The sequence below is a fragment of the Etheostoma cragini genome, chromosome 20 (assembly GCF_013103735.1).
Source record: "Etheostoma cragini isolate CJK2018 chromosome 20, CSU_Ecrag_1.0, whole genome shotgun sequence".
In the NCBI taxonomy this organism is placed as follows: Eukaryota; Metazoa; Chordata; class Actinopteri; order Perciformes; family Percidae; genus Etheostoma; species Etheostoma cragini.
Genome location: NC_048426.1, coordinates 16,948,206 through 16,975,017, shown reverse-complemented (window position 1 = coordinate 16,975,017; position 26,812 = coordinate 16,948,206). Strand labels below are relative to the sequence as shown.

The following is a 26,812-nucleotide window of genomic DNA, read 5'->3' as shown; positions in this document are numbered from 1 at the left end:
AAATAAAATAAAAAAAGACCTAAAAAATTACTGCCCTGAGAGGTCCGACAGCACATACCTCTGCTGCCCACGCTGGACACTTCCAGCTTCTTTGAGGAAAAGACTGAACGTGCGCAGCAGCTCTCCACACTTCCACTGGAGGAAACGAGTTTGAGCCGCGCTGATCTGAAGGAGGTGTGACCTGAAAGGACTGTTTGATCGTCCCTCTGCCTGCCTCGCCTTCACCACTGAACCCGGGAAGCTTTCCGTGCAGGAGCGGATGAAACAACCAGTTGAGAGGGTTGATGGGTAAAAAGTGAACGGAGGGGACACACCATAAGGATTCGTCGGTGAAGGAAACAAATGCACGAGATCATAGCCTGGTTGCTTCACCAGGATTGTTGCTACCTTACGTAACGTTAACTCAGCTTTGTGGAGGGACCGGCAGCAGGACGCTGCTGGTACCGAGCTGTTAAATCACAGCGAAGAAACGCAGGTAGGTCACATTACACGGTTAATGGCCATACATTCTTAGTTCTGGATTCGAATCCGTTTGAAATTAGGTCAAATTTAAATACTTATATTCCTTCTTGATTTGACTACTTGAGTTGTCTCCCAGTGTTTGACGGCTAATATGGGGCACGCGTTATACAAGAAGTTTTGATATGATCACAAACGCGCTTTCCCAGTCAAATTAGAGAATAATCCCTCCATCGGCGCATCAGTTGCGCATGCGCTCAAATGCCCCCGGATTACCACAAATAATGTACAGGCATGGCGATTATTGCAGTAGGCCATGCTGTTTACAGCCACAATAAACATGGGACTGCTTCAGTTTCTTTGCTCAGCTGTAGCTGTTGCACAGTACACGTTAGTGCAGCAGCAGTTAGTTGACTGAATTGATTACGCATTAATACAGGAGTGTAATACTTAGTACTATTTAGGCGGTGGCAGCAAAAAGTCATTTTTTGCTTTAAATTTCAAGATTTCCAAGCTGTTAGTTATTAGAGACAGGGCGCCCCTTAGAGAATACAGAAGTATTTGCAGCTTCAAGACTCTCTCCCCCCCCCCCCCCCCCCCCCCTTTCTCCATTTGGTCTGTTTGAATTCTCTGTTTCCCCCTCCCATGTAGGTGGAAAGAGAGGAGTACAGTCACAAGTTTGTCCATCCAGTCTTCATTCACTCAGCATGATTGGTGAAGGCGCTGTCTCTCATCGCCAGTGAGTACGTCGAGATGAACGAGGGCCACAGACAGGGAGGAGGGGCTTTCACTGTGGAGGCCGATGTCATCCTCCACGCCATGAACCCTGAACTGGTCACATCTTCTGACAAAGATGGAAATTTATGTCCAGGGTACATCCAAGGATTCCTGCATGACGACCAGGATTTCAGCCCTCCCGCAGTGTTTGAGAAGGAATACCTGCTGGATGGAAGACCGATGGAGAATAACCACATCGCCCATCAGAAAGATAATGGCTCGTACATCTCGACAGCTGATCAGTTTCACCTCTCCAATGATAAAGGAGCTCCACGACAAAATTGTGCAAGCAGTGAAATCCACAATGGCGCCAGAGCTAAAGTGTCTTACAGTGGAGATTCCTCTGTATGCTTGCCAAGCCAAGCCAAACAGGAAACTGATTGGTCAGTCTTAAAATCAAACCTTGAGCACAGCGACGGCAGCCAGGAAGCTGGAAATACACGGTCTCAAAAAGAGCCTGATTTAGTAATTGAAGTGGGCGGGCAGAAGATCAACGCTCACAAGTCTGTCCTGGCAGAGAAGAGTGACTACTTTAAAGCCCGGCTGTCACGAGACATCCTCAAAGTGAAGGGAGTAAGTTACAAGACGTTGTCTACAATAATAGACTATGTTTACACTTCTCAGATGAATGTTTGCAAGGGCAATGTTGTAGATGTCATCACAGGGGCTAAAATCCTCCAGATCCCCTGTGCCGTCCAGGCGGCCATGGACTGCATGTCTAAACAAATCAGTGCAGAGAACTGCTACGAGATCCTGACCATCGCCAAAAAGCAACGACTCAGTGAACTGAAGGAGACTGCCTACGGATTCATGAGCGACAACTTCCTGCAGATCCTCAAAGACCCCTCCGTTTACGGGCGCCTTAATGGATCTGAGCGGGATCTGATCCTGAAGAAGAGAATGGAGGGAAGGAAGACTCTGATGGTGGCAGAGATAAACGATGTGTTTGATCGCGTCGGGAGCCGGCCGCCGAGCCGCTCTGGCAGCCGACCACAGAGCCCATTGTCGATTGGGTCTTTGGAGGAGAGTCATATGATTTATTACTTTAACGAAACAGCAAATGATTGGAGACCTTTAACTGCTATGCCTGAGGACATAAACACTAAAGGGTGCGGGATCTGCAGCATGTTTAACTACCTGTTTGTGGCAGGGGGAATAAAGGGCTACGGGGACAAGGGCAAGGTTTCAGACAAGGTCTTCTGTTACAACCCCATAACCAACCGCTGGACTGAAGTCAGACCTCTGACCCAAGCTCGTGCCCAGCTAAAGCTTGTGTCTATGGATGGCTACTTGTACGCCATTGGAGGGGAATGTTTGTTTACGGTGGAAAAATATGACCCCCGCATGGACCGCTGGACCGCCGTGGCCCCCTTGCCCAAGGGAGCCTTCGCAGTGGCTCATGAAGCCACAACCTGCAGCGGAGAACTTTACGTTTCCGGGGGAACTCTCTTCTACCGCCTCCTTAAGTACGACGCCAAGAGAGACGAGTGGCAGGAGTGCCCCTTTAATAACAGCAGGAAGAAGTCCAGCGACATGGTGGCTTTCAAAAGCTTCATTTACCGCTTTGATGTCAACCGAGAGCACGGCATCACCGTGTTTAAGTACAACAGCATTGTGAAAATGTGGCACGATTGCGCATCACAGAGGCTTGGAAGTCATTTACCCTTCAGGTGTGCTGTGATCGGGAACTGCATCTACTGTGTGAACAAAAGCCAGACTCTTCAGTTTGTAGTGGAGGAGGAGAACGCCTACTTTGTTGAGGAGACGCTGAGGGCGCCTCTGGAGGCAAAAGGCATTCTTTTTCCTTTTGTTCTCACTTTGCCTGAAAAGCCTGAAAAAGTTACATAGTGTGTGTGTGTGTGTGTGTGTGTGTGTGTGTGTGTGTGTGTGTTCCAGAATAACACTATAATGTATGTCGTGTAATGAAACTGGAATAAGCAGAATACCTTATATACACTATTCAATGTCAGCTTTCTATCTCAGTGTGTCATTGCCTGCTTGTTATGGAATGTGTGTATTTGCATGGCAATTTGTGTCTGCAGGGTGAAGCCTTAAAAGGAACAGTTTTTTTTTTTAAGAGTGGAATGAATGCAACAATATTTGTATCTGACCATAGATAATGAAATAACGACAGTGACTGTAGGTTATTTTGTGTATTTCTTGTGTTCAGCTTGGTTTGGTGCCCATTTGTAATTAGAATCGATATTATTATGAACATATTAACTAGTTGACTGGTAACAAAAACAAGTGTTTTGTTGAAAAAAAAAAAGAGTGGAAGAAGTCATAGTGCGCCTTAAGAACGATGCAACACAGGTTCTATGCAAACGAGACAAAATAAACAGTTTGGTCTGCTGTAAGGCTATTTAATACTTACACTATAATGGGAAACTGACTGGGAAGGAATACAGTATTCTTTGAACTAGGGCAGCAACTAATGATTGTTTTCATTATTTTGTGATTATTCGATTGTTTGGTCAAATAAATAGTAATGAAAACGTAGTGTTGCAATTTTGCACTCCCCAAGATGTCTTGTTTTATCCAACTAACAGTCAAAAAACCCAAAGATGTTTGGTTTACTGTTATATATCATAGAGAAAATCCACACATTTGAGAAATTTGAAATGACAATGTTTGTGCCATGTTTACCTAAAAAATTATGAATCGATTATTGAAGTAGTAGTAGATTATTTTCTGTCGTTCAGGTATGAGATTAATCAATGAATCATTGCAGCTGTAAATCGAACGCTGATCTTCCCTGGCTTTGAATTAAACCCGTGAGGTCAAATTTTAGTCAGTCAAGCCACACAAATATTCCCTTGGTAAAACATCTAAACAGCACGTTGTACCATAAAGTAATTCACGCAAATTCTGCTCAGTTCAGTATTTTCAAAGGGAAAATACAATCTTGCCAGAAATAGTAAATAAGAGCCTTCAGATGTTTAGAAAATGAATTTGAAATTGAACTGATCTAAGTTAAGAAGTGCATAAATATTTATTTTGGGGATTTAGGATATGCTATTTGGTATACTCACGGGTGTCACAGTTCCTAACTTTAGCACATTTGCCAAAGATAAATAACCATTTGGTCAGGCTATAATAAAACTATTAAAACTGGCAAAGACTTTTGCTTCTTTTGGGGATTAAGTTCCTTATTAAAAGCGTTCCACTGACAGTCGAGTTAAAAAACTAAAGCGATGGTAATAGCAACATGTTGGCTGCTGACAGGCACTTTCTGGGAAGTTATGGGAAAGCGAGCCATTCGAAATACACAAAGATGCATCTCTTATCTTTCTTTTCCTGTTTGTGTTTAGGGAAACACCAACAGAACCATGTTCAAGTGCTAGCAGGTTTCTTCCCTGGCTTGAGGTGCTGACCCGCTCTTAAGGTCAAAGGTCAAATAAGATACTACAGTAGTGCTGCAAGGTCAGGTCATGGCCCTCACTGTGTCCTCAAACCAGATGTCCTGCTGTCATGACACTAAGAAATCATGCTCCTCCTGCATCAGTGCACATTATTACAAGTTTTATTCTAAATTTCCTTCTTTTTAGACATTTTGCAGTATTGGTTTGTTGCTGCGACAACAGTGGGGATTTTGTACGAAAGCTACTGCTAATGCCTCTTGGAATACATTTTTTTGATAACATTTGTAGAAATGTCTGCTAGCTGCCATCTGTATTTTTGTGAATTTTTGTATGGATTTGGTAGTTTTGGATTTGCCGCTTTGATGGACAGTGAAGTATTGCAATGTTAGGCCGTGGCTTCCTGTACAAGGCATATGGAGTGGAGGAACAAATTAGCTGTTGGATAATGTATATCAATCAGAACTAAGTGCTTAAAATAAAATATTTTGTGTCTGAAAATGATCTGGTTTACTGACTATGCCTTAGGCATGGTGGGGATATGCTGTTATACCTAAAACCAAGTTGCCATCTAGTGGATACTGACTGTAACAACACCCAGAAATACTGCTGCGCCAACATGAGCTCATGTCCAACAAAATATTTGAGAATTTAATTGGCTGTATTTTCCTTACTAATACATGTACAGTAATTTTCATAATACTCATAGAATAACTTCAATTGAAATGTAATTACAGCAGGTCATGTAAATCAATGTAAACATAATTATGAAAAATCCAACTTTTGATAATTATATTATTTCATCCGAGCTATGTGTTTATTTAGAAGATGACAAAGCTCTTAATTACAAGCCAACCACATGCATCTTCAATAGTTTAAGATTCAAGTACTTAATATGTGCCCAAAATAAAATGCAGATAGAAGCTCATTTCCACCACCTTCATTTTATATTTTCATCACTAAGTGTTTTTGTCAAATCATTGTGACCTTATTATCTTATATTATGTTTTCATGTATAATCACTGTAAGTGATTGTGTCTAATAATACATTAGTTTATATACTAGCTCATAGTTATGGGAGTACAGACGGCATCTCACAATTATGTCTAAGTATCATAAGTATGAGAATCTTTCTCACACTTTCCTCATAATGATGACATTATCTCACAGTGAGAAATTGATATTATGATATAATAATTCATAATTACGAGAAGCTTTCTCACAACTCAAACAATTCTCACAATTATGACAGTCACATGTGAAAAAGTTTAAACAAAATGAATGTATGCCGTATAAGTCAGACCAAAATGTTGCATTATTTTATTTAGCTATAGCTCCCAATATGCATTGTGCAAATAATTTGATTGGATTTTAGGGCTGAGAAGTCACAAGTTACAGTAAAAGACAACATGATCACAGCATCAATAAAGAATGCAATAGAACATCATAACAGACTACAGTATAATTAGCTGTATGATAGTTGCATTGATTAATTGTATTATGAATCCACAAAGATGGAAACATGCAGACATGTTGTGTGTTGTTATCCCAAAACTGTAGATGCTTTTAGTTGTGACTAGAATGAGCCACACAGTGACTTTTTCTATCCCTGCATCCAAGAAAGGTGCTAAGTGAGATAACTGTATTTTAAAGCCACACATTGTGACTTTTGCTAAACACCGGCCACAGGTGTCAATTACAGAATAATGGGACAGACCATGTTCCTTCAATTCCCAAGATTCCCATAGGGTGAGTTGCTTTAAAGACATCATCATCATCATCATCATCATCATCATCATCAGTCAACCTGACTGATAGCAGGATGAAAAAAAAAAGCAGAAACAACAAACGCTTCTCCATGGTGAGTCAACCCTCCAAGGTCTAAGTGCATTTTTACATATATTCTTATATTCTCCTTTTAAGGTTATTAGGAATATAACCTGATCCCTGTGTGTTTCATATTTTAATGTTCAGAACAAACTCAGCTTTCTGTACATTGAAGTCCAAATTATTTCCAGAGCAGAGATTATTTGACCCCAGCAGATATATTTTTCAAGTCTCTTGTGATAAACATATCTACACTTAATTCTTTGGTGCTTGAAATAGATTTACAAAAATCTTGGGCTCACAAAAGTAGCGTGATATATGAATAAAAAAGTAAATACATGTCTAAAATTAAAATTTAGTTTTCTTTTTTTTGAGTAGGAGTGTTGTCAAACATAGATTGAAGTTGTTAGTGCGTCTTTTTGTGTGAAAGATGGTTGTGGTTTAATAGAACATAGTACAGTAGTACAGCACTGACTCATTAATCTCCATTAACACTCAACCTATGATCTATTAATGTATTTATGTTTTATTACGCGTTGCTGAATTTCTTTTAAAAATATATATCGGCCAATATATCAGAATAGGGGATTTTTAATGCCAAATATTTGTATCGGTTTTGGCCTTAAAAATCCTCTATTGGTCAGGCACTAGTTTCCTGTCTATGAAATTGAACTCTCCAATGTAGATTTTGTCTTTCATTCACCAGCCCACATCACAACTGATTCCAATATTGCTCCTATTCTATATCAATAAAACGTCCCTCAGAGTTTCAAGTTTAGAATGATCCAGTTTGAACTCAGAACGTTAAGAGTAAATGGACACTAGTGCAGTCAAGGCAATTGCCTACTGTGAAGTGACTCTGTTGTCATGTAACAAAGACTATTGGTTTAATTCAGTAAATAGACAGATATTTGTCTTGAAAGCAGCGGTACAGAGGCCTGTAGCAGACATTTTAATTGACAGTGACAAACAAATTGAAGGGTGGAAGTAGGTTTTTATAAACATCTCATACAGTGCAATGCCTACTAGTTCTGTAGTAGTACACGACAGTGTGGGAAAACTGCTCTGCTAGAGGGCCAAATGCATGTCACAAATTATGTTGTACTTTCAAAAAATAAAATAAAAACATTTTTCAACGCACAATGTCAAAACATAATTTCACACCTGCCCTCATGCAGTGGGGATTAAAACAAAAACAAAAATTAAATTAGAGCTTCAAAAATCTGACCTTGCCGTGCCTCAGCAGCATTACCATCACAGGAGAAGGCCACAATCTCAGTGACCTGAACACGAAAAACAATGCATAATTTTACTGAAAAATGATGGTGAATACCTTTGCATAATTTAACACAGTCAATGAGCCAACACAGCAGAGAGATATTTTTTCTTCACTTAAAATTTTATTTGTAGTGCTTAGCATATAAAAATTGCTCAATTGCTTCCTAGAAACACTGGTGCACCGGTTAGGGTAATCCACAGACCTCATTGTGAAAAGTTTTTATTAGAATTTATCAAGCAGATTTGAGCAGTAAGATAGTGTGCCAAATAAATGATTCATTTAGTCATTCATTTAGTAACTAATCAAATGCAACATCACCACAATACAGCCTAGAAATTAGCATACATTTAATGTTTGCTTCACAAAGGGACTGCTTATTCCAAAGGTGTAATATTGAATTTGTTTATCTTGAACAGTTGTTGCTTTTAGTGTGACCTCTTCTTGTATTTCTCACTGTGTTCACCCTTTCAACACTTGAGGGCAGTATGAGCATGATGTGAAAAAATGGACATGTCACAACTGCAGCCTTTTCTAACCACCCTCATACTTGAGTATACTTGAGTTCACACTGGAACAGGTATGAGCCATATCTGGCTCACATGCAGTTTGAGTTGTGGCCAGATTGGGTTGTGCTAATTATGGGTCAAATGATGGTTGCAATGCTCAAAATGACCTCATAAAACTGTAGGGTTTGGTTCTCCTAAGCTAGTTTACCAAACAATATAGTTATGATTAGGTGTTCTATTGTCAGCTATTATATTTGTTTATTCAATTCATTTAATTTGGATTTTACATAAGAAGATTTGAGTTTGAAGTAGAAAACCAAATTGCATTTGTTGTAATATATGGAAAAATCGAATATTAAATAATAAAACAAATAATCATGATAATCTTTATCTGTTTTGCTGAACCTTTTTTAAATAATTAAGTTATTTCATTAAAAGTATAAATGTGGATTTCTTTCAGGGCGTTTTTATTATGATTGTCAGCAATAGAGTCTGTACATTTAACAATAATGTGTTTTTCTCAGGTTTAAATTAAAATGATTGTAACAGTTCACTACTTTTAATATTTTCTATACCTTCAAATGCAGACTATCTAGAATAAGAAGAAGTAAAATATGTTACAAGAAAACACCGAAGTCCCCTCAGCCTGTTGCCATGCAGCTAGGATGATTGACACCCCCTCTGCCCCTGACGTTCGAACCGGAGCACCGGATGTGCGTCCCGTCTGCTTCGTGGAGCTAGCTAAGCTAGCTAGCTATCTAGCGAAGTTTTTACCAGTTTCCAACCCACGTAGCGTTTATATTTGACTGTTTTTTTTTTAATGTAAAAAGACAAGACCAGAAACCATAACTTACATTAATGCCAGGCACGCAATTTATGTGACTGTTTATACAACCAAATTTCACCCACTACCCTGCCTAATGTCATGGCCTAATGTTACCGTACTTGGAAAGTCCAGCTGCTAATGGAATTCGCATTAGCTTGACCTGAAAGTTCCGAAAAAGATAGTAAGCTTTGAGTTGAGATTTTTTGTCAGATGTAGAAAATATTAGGCTAAGTGAGCTAAGACATGCTAAAAGCTAGATACAAGGTTAAAGTTAGCTTGGTGTTCAACAAGCATAACTAACTAGCTAGCTACATGTGGAAATTGTATAAAAACAACTGAAAGAGGATGGTACTCAACGTTAGCAGCAACGATGTAGATAGCTATGTAGTCACAATTTATCATCGTTACAAGAGAACAAAATGCTACTTGGATATGTCGGAGCTAAGTTAAGGTAGGGATATGTGCATTTATTTCGCGGTTAGGTTTGGTTTCAAAATGCTAACTTTAGGCTAGCTAACGTTATACGAACTGAGATGAGAAGTTGGGCAATAACGGGATGCTTTTTTTCTCTCTTTTTTTTTGCAGTGTTATCGGTTTACCATTAAGTGAAGGTTTGGCTAAAGCTGCAACATGTTGATGTGGTGGGAGCTGGGCCATTTGGTGGAATTCATTGTCATCCTGTAACAAATTATCACCTAATCTTACTGCGGCATAAAACCGTCACATTGGAACTCGTCATTTAGGTCAGTGACTCTTTAATTGCTCTTTATGAATTACCATTTAAGTGTTTTACATCTTTTCTTACACTGTCTCTGTTTGTCTTTCTTTTAAAGGCCCACAGGAGGTGTGAAGTTGGAGCTATGATGAACTGGTCCCCAACTTGAAATATGAAACATTCTTTTATTATCCTGTATGGCCAGCAAAGCAAGGGTATGCATTTTGTACAGACAGCATCCACCAAGATGGGGCCTACTTTTGAGTAAGCAACTAGATCCATGCTGCATTCTTCTCTAGTTCTCTTATGGAATACTAATTATGTTTGCATAATTGCTTTTAGTCATTTAAATGGGGTGCTTGTTAAATCTTTTCCCCTGTTTTCACCTACAGCTAAATTTAGCTAACAATGTCTGTCTGAATCTGAGCGGCTTTGTTAAAAATAAAAAGAGGCATTAGTGCTTTAGATTTCAGAGTGCAGTGTCAATAGATCTTACATCTTGAAAGAATGAAGATACAATTTGCAATGAATTAAAACATCTTATGTGATAAGCTGTTGGGAATGTTTTTGTGCTTTGCTGCTGAACAGCTTTCAGCAGCCTTTTTTTGTTTAATGGCAAAGAGATGTAAAAAAGAAGTGACATTTTATTTTAATTTCCAGTTGATGATCTGTGATTATGCTCTTAAACAGCAAATGTGCACCCCTTTAAAGAGACAGACTTAAAACGTTAAAGGCTGGAAATTAGAATTACCAGGAAAAAAAAGGAATGGCCTGGGGAGAAGCATCATGTAATATGCTTTTCCGTATCCACCCCGCATTCTCTCATTTTTGCCATTTGAATATACACAGAATTATTTACACCTTCAAGGCAACTCGACGGAACTGCACATCAGTCAATTAGTAAATCCGAAATTTTCTGTGATTCCAGTTTAGCATAGAGTACTTGGCTCCCTCTGTTCCCCCCCTTTTAGTCTCCCATCCTGACAGTGACAAATTACACCTCGGCTTGGCGAGATTGAAAATTAAAAGCATTTAAAGTTGCTCATGCATTTATGCTAATGAGAAATCCAGATATGATTTGCATGCGAAAGAGGCTAGTCTAAGAACTCATCATTGCCCCCACTACCTCCAGTCTTTCCAGCATTTCTTTAGGCTCTGTTTTTTTCTTAAAATGTGAGCAAAGAAAAAGATGTAGTGTGTAAACCGTCTCAAAATGTGACATTTTATACGGCCGCATTTCATTACATACAATAATTTGTATTATCGACTCTAAAAAGGTCTTTGTACAGTATTTATGATGCAACCTTCCATTGGTACCCCATCGCCACTCAGGCAAATTGGGTCATTGTGTCTGGCGTCACATCACACCACAGGAGGAAACACTACCAACAAAATGACATTGTGCAGTTACTGCTCATGCTGTCTCCTGTCGATTTGGATTGGGACTGTTAAATACAGGATGTTCTTACTTGTATAACATTGGCAAGGCTACGTTTAAATTATAAACGTTATTCTGTGGGCATAAGCTTCTAAAGTCTAATATTAAAATGTTTGGTCAGAGGATAAAGGCTTTGTTTTGTGATAAACATGTGCACAACACTTTGGAGCCGGAGGATTAAAACTCAGGGCTGATTTGTTTTTCCCAGTAAGCTCCATCCACGTCTTCCTCTCAAAATATCAAAGCGCACGCTTCTTTGAATTTGTTTGTTTCACAGTTACTAAATCATTGTACCCTTGGAAACAAGACACATTAATGAAGGTGGAAAACGAAATGGGACTTTAATTTGTTTCAGTGTTCATTGTTGAGGTGAAATGGATTAGCTTTGATTGAGGTGTGAGATGAAGAAGGAAAGCGCTGACATGACACTTGTATTTGTCATCATGTCATTTCAAGGAGGATGCTGCAGCAATTATAAATATGGGTACACAGCAATTAAAAGCGGTAGTATTCATTAATAATTTTTATATTAATTTTTCATTGGCCTATGAAATGATTGCCACTACACAGAGGCTTTCCAATTATGCTGCTTAATTAGAAATGTAAATGTAAAGAAATAATTAAACTTGGGAATACATTAAGGTTGTCAGGAACACTTAAAAAGTTACAACCATCACTCAGATGTTTTCTCTTATATGTTTTGCAATGATTTATACAATAAATATGACACTTTGATCAATGTGTGAGGCAAACCAAACTGGATAGTTAGTAAGTTACGTGATGCTTTTTTCACAGACACTGTTCCCAGAAGCAGCATCCGTGTAGATAATGCAATCTTTTCAAAGAAAAAAGTGAGAAGCTGCATTCTTACTTTTAACACCTGTCCCTTTTTTTTTTTCCAAACAAGTTCCTGGCCGATAGCCTCTGCAAACTGTACTTGCTAAAGGTCCCCAAAGAGATGGAGGAAGGACCCACAGATCCACTAAATCACAGGTAAATAAATCTTTTTTTTAATTAAAAAAAAACAACATTTAACATTAGGCACCAGTAAAATGTGTCACTTCACCCGCAATCTTAAGAATAAGAATGAAGATACACAATTGGGAAATCAACACAATGTTTAATTGTTTACACAATCTCAATTTAAAAGATGTAGATGTTTAAATTGAGATGTATTGTGCTTAGGGGTGTCACCATACTCCAAATCCAAGATTTGATTACATTTTCAATTTTAAGGTCACGATTCGATTTGATTCTCGATTTTTACTTTTTTTTTTGTCTTAAAGCACTGGTTGCTATGCCATTTTTAGACGACCTGTTCTTAATTTAATATCTGACCTTTGTTTTCATTGTACCACATTACATTGTCAAATTTAAAACATTTATTAACAACATAATGTAATAATAATATCTTCAGTCAATTGGAAACTTGACAATTTCTCAAAAAAAAAGAAAAGAAAAAAGGTTTAACGTATCCTATCCTTAATTGGATAATAATATTCAATATCCTATTGACAGAAGCTTCGCAACACACGAAGTTTGATGTTTGAAGCCCCTAACGTCGTCTTCCAGGCAGCGCTGCCTGGAAGGCACTAGAATTAAGCAGTGGTTATTGTCACTACCCGATGTGAGGTGAGTGCAGATTTGAGTGGTGCATGCTCAGATTTAAACAGTTTACGGCCATGTCATTCTGAAATTTGTGAAATCCATGAAATAATGAACTTTTCTTTTAAGACATTAAAAGAGCAGTTTAAAAAGAGATAGAAAATAAAACCAGCCCGCATAGCTCAGTTGTTAAAGCGGGTGCCCATAAATAGAGGTTTATTCCTTTACGCAGGTTTGACTGCAGCAATTTGCTGCATATCATCCCCCCCCTCTCGCTCCCCTTATATGTCTTCAGCTGTTCTATCAATAAAGGCAAAAAAATGCCCCAAAAATAATCTTAAAAAAGAAAAGTTTGTAGTGATGGATTTGGGAGAGGGAGGTGTTTTATTATGTGATGTGTGTAAAATGTTCTAAATAAATGATCACAATGTTCTATGTAAAGAAAATAAATAGGTTTGGAATTTCTTTTACAACTGAAATTAATTAATAAATTTGTTTTTTAAGAAGGCAAGTACCGAAAAAAAAGTACCATTGGGTACTGGAGCCAAATTCCAGGTGCTGGTACCGGTACCATAGGGAGTAAAAAAGTGAATAATACCATACACTCATCTGTATTTAGTTCATTCCTGTGATCTCAGATGCTTCAAGCTATATTTGTGAACATGATCAACATTCCCTTACAAATGGTAAAAATCTAGCTCGAATTAATTTTTTTTTAACATCTTTGCTAACTTTTGTTGTACTGACACTGTCCATTTCAATACCTGTGGAGTTGTTCAGTTTGTCTCTCCATATAAAAAGCATCAGGAGAGCCTTGACTTACTTGTTTATCTTGAGAGACAAACCAATTTTTAACTGCCTTTGATCATAGGAACACATTTTCATTCCAATATAGCTTAGATCTTACAGCTGCATATTGATATTAGTAGGCAAAGTAATAATCAAGTAGAGCCATCACTTGTTGACTGCAGCGGAAGCTAACTGAAAGAAAGACTTGAAAGCATTTGTACCTCAAAGCGATGGCATCCTCTAATGATAGGATCGGTTTTGGCACAGCACGTTGGCCACATTTCCCTCAAAGCCTTGTGTGACAGCTCTTTAATTGGACCTCTTCGTTCCCTCAGTGCTATAAAATGTTAGTAGCCAGTATTGTTTGACTGTTGGTATAATTATTCCGCAGTATACTGTAATAAAATCAAGCAAGACAAAGTTGATCTCAAGGAATTCTCCACGTCTTTTTATGAATACAGGCAATTTCATGTTCATTTGGACCTCAGTATTCCTCTCTGAGACTTACTGAATCATTTCTCCCCCTAATCAAGTGCTAACTGAGCACTCATGCGTGCCGGAGAATGAAGATCTTAGTCTCCTCTGTGTAACAGTTGAAGCAATATTTTGTGCCTCCATCAGAGGATAATTACTAAAACCATGTCCAATTACCTTTTGTGTGTTGTTTCTAGTTCTTCACGTCAATAGCAGGAAAAGATGTTGGGGTAGTTGTGTGAATTTTAAACTCCTCATCATCCAGCCTACTTAAATAAAATGTGTGCATCACAAATAAAGCTCCATGAGAGGTGGTAGTTTTGACCTTGATACTGTTGACATCTCTTTGAGTCCGTCTCTTCCTTGTTGCTCTTGTTTTCTCCCACTGAACACAAAGAGTAAAAAGACCCTTGTGAACTAAAGCCTGTACCAGTCAGATGTGTATGTGTGTGTTTGTGTGTGTGTGTGCGCGCGCGCGCCTGCGCACGCACCCTTCCGTCCATCCCTCCGTCCGTCCGCCCTTCCTTCCTTCCTTCCTCTAGCCTGCGGCTGCAGATTAGCCGTGAGAGCCAGAGGATCACCCCCGCTCTCTGACAAATGAGAAAAGCCACAGTGGCCCTGGCCAAAGTGACAGTCCAAATGGAAGCAATTCCTCTCGAGGCGGGGGAGAGCAGTTGTGACCAGGGCCTACTATGCTGCTCTAGACAGGACCCTATATGTGTGTTTGCCTGCGTATTGGCTACAGAGACTTAACCCATGAGACAATTCTTTCTCCTGGCGGCCCCCATGAAGCGGTGTGTGTTGCTGACCTATGGGAAACCCCGTCAGACGCACATGACCATACACCTATGTTGGAGGGAGAGCATCCATGTGCATTTCTGGTCATGGCTGGTGTTTAGGATGTTTTACATTTTTCATAATAATAAAGAGCAGTGCCAAGGTACGTAAACTCAACCTCACTTTAGAGCCTTGTGGCTGTTTGAGAAATTAACACTGAGCCCTGATGGATTAAATGCAACCCTGATGAGATTGACTATTTCTGCTTCCGTTAGCATAGTGACCTGCTAGCAACAAGACACTATCAGGGGGAAAGGGTAGCAAGGCGTGATATGAGCAAATAAATGTGGAGGGTTTCTATCCCAAACCATCAAAATAAACAAGACCGATCGATGTACGGTGTGTCAGTCAGTGTAAGTGAATAGGCCTAAAAAATAATGGCTCAGGGTTGAAGGCTATTCCCACCAGCGTGTTGGTCAGCGTCTTGAGTTCGTTATGGCTATCTGTCGAGATATATCCAAGCCTGCATCTAGACCACACCTTACCTCCTTGTCTTCAAATATCTGTGTTCTCCCCCTTCTTCTCCTTCTATCACCTAGGGCCAACTGGATCAGACTTCACTTTGACACAGCCATCAAAATTCCTCCACGGCACAGGAATCAATTACAGCTGAGCACCATTATTTCCAGAACGGAGCTAAACATTAAAGTTTAAAAATTCAAAATTATTAAAAAGGCATGCTCTCAGGGACCCATACAGAATATTTACTGTTAACAAATAACTTAATAACTTCACTCTGAATTATTAATTCATGGCTCACATTGGCTCGGCAAGACTTATCTCATGGTTAATATCTCTGCCTTTATACATTGTTAAATATGCATCACTTCTTGACTACTCTGTTTGAGCACTTGGCAAATCTGTCAGAGCTTTGTGACTTTATTAGAAAATCTGAGCTGCAATTTTGTCTGTTGACATAGTGATTTAAATATTCTAGTCTAAAACAAATGCTTTGTTGATAGATAAAGAAGGGGATGTGGTTTCTTCTGGCATAGCTTGTTACAGTAGATCACTTTCACTTTTAAGCAAAAATGTCCTCAAGTCAGCTTGGTTTGTGTCGCGTTTGTGCTAATGAGGTGGTTCTGATTGGAGCACTTGGGTCATGTTTTTGATGTTTTTTTCTGTATCAATCTGTTTGTAGGGGAAATTTGATAAATCAGTCATTCCACTTGAACTTGAAGTAGAAACATATTTGACATAAAACAAAGAAACCTTGCAAGAGGACCTTTGGACATTACACTTGGCTCATTAAAGTGCAGGTAATATAACTGAATTTTCTATTTTTTTTCATTTAATTCAATAGCTCTTCTTTTAATTGATTTAGTTTCCTTGCTCATAAAATCAATATTGCCAAACCAGACTGTTCCGGATTTCTTGGTTTTGATGCAGATTTGCAGTCTATGGGCTATACCCTGTCCTTAAGCCAGTTGCTGCTGATGGCACCTCTCATTCATTACCTCAGGGTATGTACACAGAACATCACCAAGGAGATTTATTTTCCTATTGGCATTTACGCTCAATTCAAGTTGTTGGATTTCTACAAGATTAATGTTATTGCTGACTTGTTCTAATAGCCTTTTCAGCAAACAGCAAACAATGTTGTCCATTACAGGTTACACATACAGTAGTCCATGAAATGCAAATACCACTCTATACACCCTCCTCTGTTACAGGATGTATGAATGGAATTTAATGGGCCGGGGATAGATTGAGATTCAGGAAAGTCCAAGTGCTTGCTCTTTTAGCCCCTTCCAGCTGAGTGAATCAGAAACAATGTGGCAGAACCTGAAATAGTTCACAGCTTTAGAAAAGTCCCCAGGGCCCGTAAATTGGCTCTCAGATGAGGGAAAAAGAAACAATTGCCCTTTACCGCCGAGGTTGCACGTCATCTCTCTGAAACTCACTACTGGGCAGATTAAGGTCAAGTAGACCACCCCCCCCCCCCTTTTTTTCCCTGTTCTCTGAAGGGAGCAGAGAGAGGGCAAATAAAATGATGACAGGGAAGAATTGAGAGAGACAGAGCAAAGGTAGAAACTGGGATTTTGAAGGTCTTTGAAAGAGGTTTTACACCCATCTCTGGTGGTTTTCCTCTCTCACTCCCAGAACTGTGTTGATAATGGCTGCTTGTCGAAGTGCATGAGCCCACCTGCTCTTTGTAACTCAGTCCTGCTGGCTCAACTCATAGCCTCGACATAAATATGAAAGGAACGCGATTGGGGGTTAGTGGTCCTGGGTTTTGGATGTCATGCCCCCTTAATGTAGCTGTAAAGGTAACAATATTCTATGAAAGGGCACTCAAGGAATAAAGACATGGACATTAGGAACCTGTCTGGTTCCGGCCCCTAAACTGCCTGAACTAGGTCATCCTTCTAAACCAAACTGACCCCACATTTTGGAGATAACTTAGACCACTATGACGCTAACACCAAATTATGTCATTATGTACCCACTCGTCACAGATGATAAATCAATGAAACCAAAGTGGCAAGCCTGCCAATTGTAATTACTGAATCAATTGACACACAATTAAGTATTTTGTTTCAGTGGAGTGTCCTGTCAATCAGGAAAGAGCTCCTGCACGTTCAGTAATGTGCGAGTGAATGGCATAACATTTTGCCTTTCCATGTCAAGGGCACAGTTACAAAGTCTGTTAGCAATTAGGAACTATAATGTGCTGAGTTGAGCATGGCAATAAAATAGGCAGCAATTTCTTCTGCTCCTGTTGAAATTATGCTTATCAGGTACCTTGCCTTAGCAAAGGTGAAAGGTTGTCCCGAGTAGGCAGGCAGCATTTCTCCACATAATTGAGAGAAGTTTGGATTTAATTGTATAATTAATCTTGTCAAATTAAGTTACACAGAAGTCCGACCCCTAAATTAGACAGTCTGGAATATTTTAAATTGCCTTAATGTGAAATCTGGCTCCAGAATGCACTTTGTTCTCTCTTGATGGTATGAGGTAAGTTTTTATCCACGGTGAACACGGCATGCTGTAATAACCTGTTAGCAGTTCTTATCACGTTGTTCCTTTTTATATGATTAATTTCCTCAGAAAGTAATTGCAATTTCAAAGAGAGCTTCCTTTTTATTGTATAGCTTATTGTGGGCCAATGAAGAGAAAATATGTAGACAGAATCCATGGTAATGCTCATCAAATGAATTTAGACATAAGTCTACGTTTGTGACTGTTGATCTTTTTGATTAGGGTTTAGCTCTGTAGTTCATTCTTCAGTTGATAGTTGTTGTTCTTTGTTCCCCATTTGTTGGTTGATAGATTGACATATTTAGTTTGCATTTAGTACGAATCACTTTGTGTGCCAAGTGGATTAACTTGATTTTTGGATTATCCTGAAGTTATCACAGTTCAGAAGCGATTGTGTTAAATGTGATTGTGGCTTGTGGCAGCATTCAGGTCCAAGGTAGCGCCACATCCATGTGGTGTTGATGAAATAAAGGGAGGCGCAAAATAATTTTCTAAGCACAGCTTTCACTTTCCTTGTTCTAATGAGTATTTTTATAATCTCATGACTGTTTAACTATACAGTATTCACATGCTGGGAAGTGTAAACAAAGGGACTTGTGCCAAAACAATTAATTGATTAAGTACTTACTTTGTTTACGATATGACTCTCAATATGCAGACAACCACTTAAAGGTGCTCTAAGAGATGTTGGGAGATGGCACTTCTTGTTGACATTTGAAGTATTTTGAAACTAAACGAGGCTAGCTCGGCCCCCCCTTGTCCTAATCCTGTCCCCTCTCCCTCCCTTCCATGCTTCCACGCACTTCCAACGCCCCAACTCCCACCCTCAATTTGTTTTCCTCTCTTTTATATCATATAAATTTATTGTGTAGAGGTTTTTGGCTGGTTATCAGTTGCAATCTATTTCGCTAAATTAGCAGCAAAGTGTAGCACAATTCTGACATTTAAAAGAGTAAGATTCATCAATAAATCAGTTTAAGTAGTATTGAAATTAACTACAAGTTGCAGCCCTTAAAAAGACCCTTCTCCTTTCAGTTGTGTAAATTAACAAAAATTTGGTATTCTCAACTTTCCTTATTATTTCTACTTTCACAAGGCAAAGATTAATTTGCAGCCATCAGTGAATAGACTTGTTTTCAAGAGCACATACAGCGCCCTTTCATTCACCTGGCGCAGCGCAAAGCCTGACACAAGTGTCTTTGCTACTTTAAGACCAACTTAGTTGTTAATGTCCAGTCCAACGCCTACGTTGTTTTTAAAGCCAATCCACCTGTGCCAATTTTTGCGGCCATAGTCTTACAGGGAGGTGTGTTCATGTGAATTCTTGGCTTACTGTTAGCTTGAGGCAGCCGGAAGTGATCACACCATTGACCACCAAAAACCTGGTCTAAAGTCAATAATTTTTGACACCTACAGAAGATTACATATAAAATATGACGGTGCAAAGGACAGTTTTGATGACATTGCCAGTCATACCTGTAATTATGACCTGTTACTGAAAAGCACTCCTTGCTGGTGATCCATAATAATACCTGCCGAGCTCTGTCCTATAGAAGGTCAGTAATTCTCCCTCCCATTGTGCTGCAATGTAACCAGTTGAATGATGTCCATGTTATGATATCATAACCTTGTCATAAATCCAAAGACTCAAACTCCATCTCTAAACAAATTAATGCACCACACAGTATCTCAGCCAGATAATCTTGTTTTAAGTCATAGTTAGGATTGCATCTCACAGCAGTGTCTCACAACAGACTTTGCAGAGATTAGAAACACTGGAGTGGAGAATTGTTTTGAAGAGAAAACCCAGTTGAGTGTGTCACACGGGAAGCGATAAAAAGTCTGGGGTATCAATGAACTGACAATAATCAAAGATGTTGATACATCACTAGTTGCATTTATATGAATCTAAACATTTACTAATCTATAGCCAAAAAATCCTGCTGACATTGTAGTGCACCATGTCTAATGTTCAGCTTGCTAAAGATATGTGTATATTTTCTATATATTATTTTGCAATTGTGTAGTTGGCTCAACTGTAATGACATTTGTATTTACTGCAGTATGGAAATGAGAATGCATGTCCGATCGTCTACTGCCTAGAAAGTGGGAGGCCCTTGGGGTATTTGCCAGCATAATTCTCTTCTTAACACAACGACCTTACTCTGCTACTGTTGTCAGATTTAGTAACAGTAGACGCATGAGAGGAGCTGGTAGAAAAAAAAGTCTCCTTCGGCTTGTTTGAATGCCAACTGTGTGCGTGAGCTTTCAAAGGGCCCTCTTTTATGTCTGTGACGTATGACTTGTTTCTGTGTAGACGGCATCTCGGGGAGAGAAACGCTACCCCAGCACAACGCTGCTGTCACCCAGAATACAGATGGAGAATCTGCCCTTGTGCACTCTCCCTGAAGTACGTACTTACATAGATAGCTCTATTCTGCACTTGTGTGTGTGTGTGTGTGTGTGTTTCCGTGTAGTGTACTTTCTGCAATTGGGGAGACGTTCAGATGCGATAGTGGAGTATTCTGGAGTGTGATTATTTTTAGTGTCTGAGTTTCTCTCCGTTGCCGTCTCTTTCTGTTACCAAGTCGAGGCAGGTATCTCTGGGATAAATTCTTTTTTGGTCCCTGGCAGAATGTTAGACTCTCAGAACTAACAGGGTTAGAGATGTGGTTTTGTACTGGTAATTATTGGTATTTTTCTGTCCAGAAGGGATGTACCTTCCTGTTCCTTTAGAGAACATCAGGATAGCGTTAATGCAGTATGGGAAAGTGGTCTCAGACTACATCCTGGCAAACATGAAACTCAACAACCTATAACCTTTCCCATGATATTTGGCAAAAAGGCATTTTCTGTCCATTGCAGCATACTGCTGTGAAATTGAATCTAGCTGATGTTTTAGGACTTCCATGCTCATTTGTCTTCTTCCTCTTTTCCCAAGCCGTCTTTGATTGTTCAGGGAAATCTTGTGAAATGCAAATTGGGCCAAACAGAATGTAATTGCTGCTGTGTGATGATTACGAGAGAGAACTAATGGTGTCCCAACACCGGGGTCAGGTAGGGTTTAATTAGAGAAGGCCCAATCAGTGTCACTTCACTCTTGCGCTCTCCTGTTACCAGTGCCTGCCTGGTGCTGTGCCAACTTGCTCTCCGAGAGCATTTAAAGAAATGTGCTGCCTATGTGTGTGTGTGTGTGTGTGTGTGTGTGGGGGGGGGGGGGGGGCTATGTAGCTAAGTTCCTTTGTTAAGATCTGGCCTGTATTGGAAATGGAGCCCCATAAGAAGCATGGCCTGTCTGCAGATAAAGGTGCAGGTTAATGAACGGAGCAGAACGGAAAAGGTCCTCATTCGTGCTCCTGAAAAAATGTGTCCATTGTGGAAAAAAAGCCCTGTGGTGCATTTAACTAAACCCATGCACAGTGGCACGTACTCTCATGCTAACGTCAGTAGCAAAATAAAACATTTCCCATGCCTTTCGGTGTGATCATGAATTATTGTGCTGCAGGAATATGTTGTGTTACTGAGCAGATTACTCAAACAAGGAGACCAGATTGGACAGATGAGCGAGACCAGCCAAGGAGAATAACTGTGGCCAACATTCCTGATTATCCAATCAGTGCTCCAAAAACATCAATTCCATCTCGTCAATAGATAATTAAGAGGGATAATTGGCTGGCTGCGCTCCGGGCAGACAAGTACTGCTGGTAAAGTTCCATCGTTACCTCAGCATTGTACACACACACACACAAACACACACACACACACACACACAGACACACACACACACAGACACACACACTGAATGTCAACATTATGTAATAGGATGGAGCAGAAAGGTGGAAGTACTATACCTTTAGTGATCCAAATAGATTTTGATTTTGGGCATCTTTTGGAAATATATTATTGTACAGAAAACATTTCCAAAGTCTGCTTTATTGTCAATTTATTCACATGTCAAAACATACAAAAAGATTGAAATTACGTTTCCCTCTATCCCACGGTGGAGACAAGACATTTTTAACCAATTAGGTCCACAGACAAACATAACATTCAAGTAAGCAATATAAAAAGTAAAAATAAGAAGACATATACATTCCCAAGCATTTAAAGCGCCCATATTATGCTCATTTTCAGATTCATAATTGTGTTTTGAGTTTGTGCCAGAATAAGTTTACATGGTTTAATAATCAAAAAACACCATATTTTTGTTGTACTGCACATTGCTGGAGCTCCTGTTTTCACCCTGTGTGTTTAGGTCTCTGTTTTAGCTACAAAGTGAGAAATCTGACTTGAAATCACACTTTTATACTATCTTTTTGGGGAGTTGCACATGCACAGTAGCTAGGTACAGTGGTGTGAAAAAGTGTTTGCCCCCTTCCTCATTTCCTGTTCCTTTGCATGTTTGTCACACTTAAGTGTTTCGGAACATCAAACCAATTTAAACAATAGTCAAGGACAACACAAGTAAACACAAAATGCAATTTGTAAATGAAGGTGTTTATTATTAAAGGTGGAAAAAAATCCTAACCATCATGGCCCTGTGTGAAAAATTGATTGCCCCCTAAACCTAATAACTGGTTGGGCCACCCTTAGAAGCAACAACTGCAACCAAGCGTTTGCGATAACGTGCAATGAGGCTTTTACAGCGTCTTGGAGGAATTTTGGCCCACTCATCTTTGCAGAATTGTCCTAATTCAGTTACATTAGAGGGTTTCAGTTACATTAGAGGGTTTTTGAGCATGAACGGCTTTTTTAAGGTCATACCACAACATCTCAATAGGATTCAGGTCATACATTTTCTCTAACTTTGGTCAGTACAAGGCAGGATTAGCTGGGAGACTTCTTCTATACGGGGGCGTACTTGTGGAATACCTGCAGAACAGGAACATGTGAGTAGTTCTTCTGTAGATTATGGTTAACCAGTGTCTTTTGTAACAGTGTTTTGCCATTGAAAGCGAGCTAACATGTTAGCGCTAGCATGTGTTATGGTTAGCTACCTTGTCTCGGCTAATGATTTAGAAAGCCGTGCAGATTAGAACAGCTCATCCAGAGACTGAAGGCAGAGGACATTCAGAAACCTGTATCTCACTCAAAACAGCATGGATAATTTCCCCCCCCAAGTTTGTATGCGTGTGAAAGCACAAGAGACACAAAATAAAACCCCAAATCCCAGATAAAGTGATTTTTTTTCACAATATGGGCACTTTAAAATATCCTCCATTGAACAGTGCAGTAATATTTAGCAAGACTATCTTTTGAGATCTTTTAATGTCCAAGTGGAGAGACCAGTCAGATGATCATTTCCATGTGGTATAAACCACTGCTAAGGATTATCTTGCTTTGCAACTAAAAGCCCATTTTTTTTTAGCAGGCAACAACCTGACCCTATAGGGAACCATCTTTTATTTGTATTATCATCCCTTTAAGATCCACGAGTGTCTGGGATGTACAGGCCAGCAAATTTAAAGGGACAGGGCCAGAGATTTAAAACATTGACCTGCCCGTTCTTAACAGCTGTGTGCTAATCCATCCCATTGCTCTGACTGTCCTGCTGCTTTTTCCTGCTCTGGTGAATAGCAAGGTCCTTAATGTGTGAGATCAAGAGGAAAATAAGGCTCTCCAAATGGAATCAAATCACACGGAGGGGCTGCCCGGCTCTCAGCAAAAGGCCTTGGCAGCATTAGGGCCGGAATAAGACAGAGCAATTGGACTGTAATTCCCTTTCCAGCTATTAGCCTGTCACAGCTTTCCGTTTGCTCGGTTCTCTTCTCTTCCCTCTCCCCAACCAACCGGTCTTTGATTAATTCATTAATTCACAAACAGAACCCGAGTCACATCTCAGCACTCGGTTGACTCAAATTGGATGCAGGGTAACAATCAGTCCCTCCCACCCCAGACTGATCTGACATATAAAAAAATACAGCATTACTGAGTAAATAGATCTTTGTCCATTCGGCCTGATAATTTGTTGCATTTTCATGTTTTATTTATGCTCAGTGAAGCTGCCCTCTCTCGTATATCACAAACCCAACGAGGCAAGGCCAGTAGGGGGGTATTGATTTGGGTTGACTGTGCACCCCTCCACACAGCCTTACCCCTTCAGCCACTGCTACGCCCCTTGCAGTTTGTATTTGTCTCAAGCTTTTAGCCCTCTAAACCTTGTGCATTGGCTCTCATTCAATGGTCCTTTTTCTTGGCTCACACGCACACAAGGCCCAATCCCATTCCCATGCATTCAATATTCCCATTATAAGCTCATTAGTCTAGTCATTGTTTTGGGCTCATTAATAGGATATCCATCGCCTTAGACACCTCTGAATTACCATGTCACAGTGCGGCCCCTTTGTGAGCATCAACAGTGGGTGGATTTGCTGAGTTGTATGAGCGTGTGCGTCTTTCACTTGTGTGTGCCACGGCGACCTTGAGTTAGCTGACAGGCCCGCCCCTCTAGAAACCTGCTGACACACTTCATGTAGATACAGATGCACCCATATATACATACACTGAAGTCCTCCCTCCTCAGCCTGAGTTCCCCACCCACTTGCTCCCAGAAGCTTGTCCATCAGTGATGTGGGAGACAGCGGAGCAAGCGGGCAGGAGTGCTGGGGCTGGATCAGGGTCTTTAACATGCAAAGCAGGTCTTCCTGTGCTTACATATTGATCCTCTGAGGGCTCCCAGGCCCCTTTTTTCTTTTTTTCCCCCTGGCAGTGGAGGCCATTCATCACCAAGGCCATGACTGGAGAGCTCAAACAGCCGTCTCTGTCAGAAAATGGTCTGTGCCGGGCTGCGCCGTGCCACACCGAGCTAGCTTATCATCAGGAAGGATGAAGCCTTGACACAGTGGCTCATGGCGTGATCTGTTTCTCTCATTCACAGAATTGTCCATAGCATCCTGGTCAATGCAAAGTCATGCCTCTATAAAGCCAAGCTTACCTTAACTGCTCTATGGGATTGCAGCATTCTACTCGCACCTAACAGGTTTTTATCGATTTGCAGGGAATAAAAAAAGAATTATAAAAAGAGGATACTAATTAAGCTGTTTGCTCTTTGGTAAAAGTAACTTGTCTCGCTGACAACCATTTCCCGTTTCCTCTGTAGGTTAATTTAAAAAAAATAAAAAATAAAAATCTGCACTCAAAGAGAACATATGAATGTGAATGTCCAGGTCATGTTTATCTCTGACATAAACCTATCCCCTGGCTAGTGATTTATCCTCTCCTGCAGTCTCCCTTCCCTCCTGCCTCCTGCCATACCTTGGTCCTCCCCCACACTCTCATGGTTGATTGATAGTGACTTTTGATGCCATGGGGAGATGTGCATCCCAGCTGAGCTACCGAGGCTGGAGCCTCGGCCTAAGTATGGGCCACGACAAGGACAAACGGGGAGAAAGACAGGTGGTGGGAGGGAGCAGAACGGACCATGGCCTCAGCGTCAGATTTGTTTTAAATAACTTTGAAAGAGGAGTTTGAATCGTCTCTCTGGGCTTTAGCTAATCTGATGTGAGAGGATGCCACACTGAGGCTGATAGGACACAGAGATAGAGGAGGGGGGGGAATGGCAGAGGGAGTCATGGAGGGAGAGAGAAAGGGTAATAGAGGTGCTCACTCAGCTGGTGGGAAATCTGCCCTCTTCATCTTTTCATCTCTTCAGCCTCTCTTTTTCTCACTTTGCCCCTGCCTCCCTCACTCAGTTATATCCATTTACCACCAAGCCCAGGCCCTCTTCTCCTCTCTCTTTCACACTTTGTGTCACGCTTCCTCTCGCCTCCCTCCATTTCTCTCCCTGTCGTCCCCTTCCTTCACCATCTCCCCCGCATCACCACTCCCTCCCTCTGTCTTTCACAGACATTTTAGGAAGTCACAGCCTCTCCCTTCCATTTATGAAATTGCTCATGTTATTTTCTGCCCACCCCCTCCCTCTCTGTGACCAGCTCTTTCTCATAAGTCTTAGTAGATGCATCCTCTCTCTGCAGTCCCAATCCTCCATCAAGAAAGCACACAGCCGAGTGGCCAATTCTCTAAAAAAAAAAAAACTTCATCCAGAGGGTAATATTCTCAGACAGCACAACTAGCCCCTGACACCACGACCCAGCCATAACACTGAACATTCATTCTTAATCCCCACCCATGGCCTCTTGTTTACCTCATCGCCCTCTGGCCACTGTGAAAAGGCACATGCTGCCCCATTTTTCCCATGGCTGTGTCTTTTTTATGGCTTAATGCGCTGAGGCCATCACTGCTATGAGTGTTGTCTGAGTGCATGTGTACTCTGAGAGATTTACAATGCCTCAAAACATTTTTATTTCACATAATAGTGAAGCACTGCATCTTTTTCAGGACATTGGAGGACAGTGGTAGCAGCACTTTGAAATTCTGTGAAGAAGAGGACTGACTTTTTAAGGTTCTCAAGGCATCAAGTTTTTGACGAAAGGAATGAGGAAATTGATTAGGATAACGTTAATGTCAGGATTTGGGTTTAATCTAGCTAAACGTTAAACCTGCATCAATTGATTTTCTGGCCAGTTGGAAGCAGTGGAACAGGCTGTTACCACAACACTGACATAATATCGAATTATGAAGTTATAGAGAGCAAGTTCCCTTATCTACACATCCAGCTGATGTTCAGCAACACTATCATTCATATGGAGTCGAGTTTCAGTTCGGTTTCAGTATTGTTTCCAACCTCTAGGGGGATCTAAGAGGATTTGTGCTTTGGTGCCTACTGTAAAGGTGTTTGTTGACAAGTAGCTAACTAAAGCTTAGTCTATAACGTTGGCTAATTCTTGGTCGGTACCATAAGATTACGACATCATTCAACACGCTCAGTTATTTTTAGTATGACCGTTTAGTTTTGACCGCGGTTAACAACTCTGGGCAAACCCACAAATTCATCAGTAACATTAACTGTTTAGATACACAACTAATCTAATGATAATCAA

At 40.3% G+C, this 26,812-nt stretch overlaps 2 protein-coding genes across 2 annotated transcripts in view; both read left to right on the top strand.

Annotated features, from left to right (window-relative positions):
* Positions 1–7: 7 nt before the first annotated feature.
* Positions 8–4,153, top strand: LOC117935714 (kelch repeat and BTB domain-containing protein 11). Its single transcript, XM_034858126.1, has 2 exons — positions 8–475; positions 1,111–4,153. Exon 2 carries the CDS (start codon positions 1,213–1,215, stop codon positions 3,082–3,084), a length of 1,872 nt encoding a protein of 623 aa, XP_034714017.1. The 5' UTR covers positions 8–475; positions 1,111–1,212; the 3' UTR covers positions 3,085–4,153.
* A 4,800-nt stretch (positions 4,154–8,953) lies between these two features.
* The window catches only part of LOC117935707 (AT-rich interactive domain-containing protein 1B-like), a 201,893-nt gene continuing 184,034 nt past the window's right edge, over positions 8,954–26,812 (top strand). The window contains exons 1-3 of the mRNA XM_034858102.1: positions 8,954–9,214; positions 9,619–9,776; positions 12,094–12,179. The gene's annotated coding sequence lies outside the window, so the exon portion shown is untranslated. The remainder of the gene's footprint in view (positions 9,215–9,618; positions 9,777–12,093; positions 12,180–26,812) is intronic.

Excerpts from the sequence above, each read along its gene's own strand:
- LOC117935714 (XM_034858126.1), top strand. The coding sequence starts at position 1,213 with ATGAACGAGGGCCACAGACAGGGAGGAGGGGCTTTCACTGTGGAGGCC.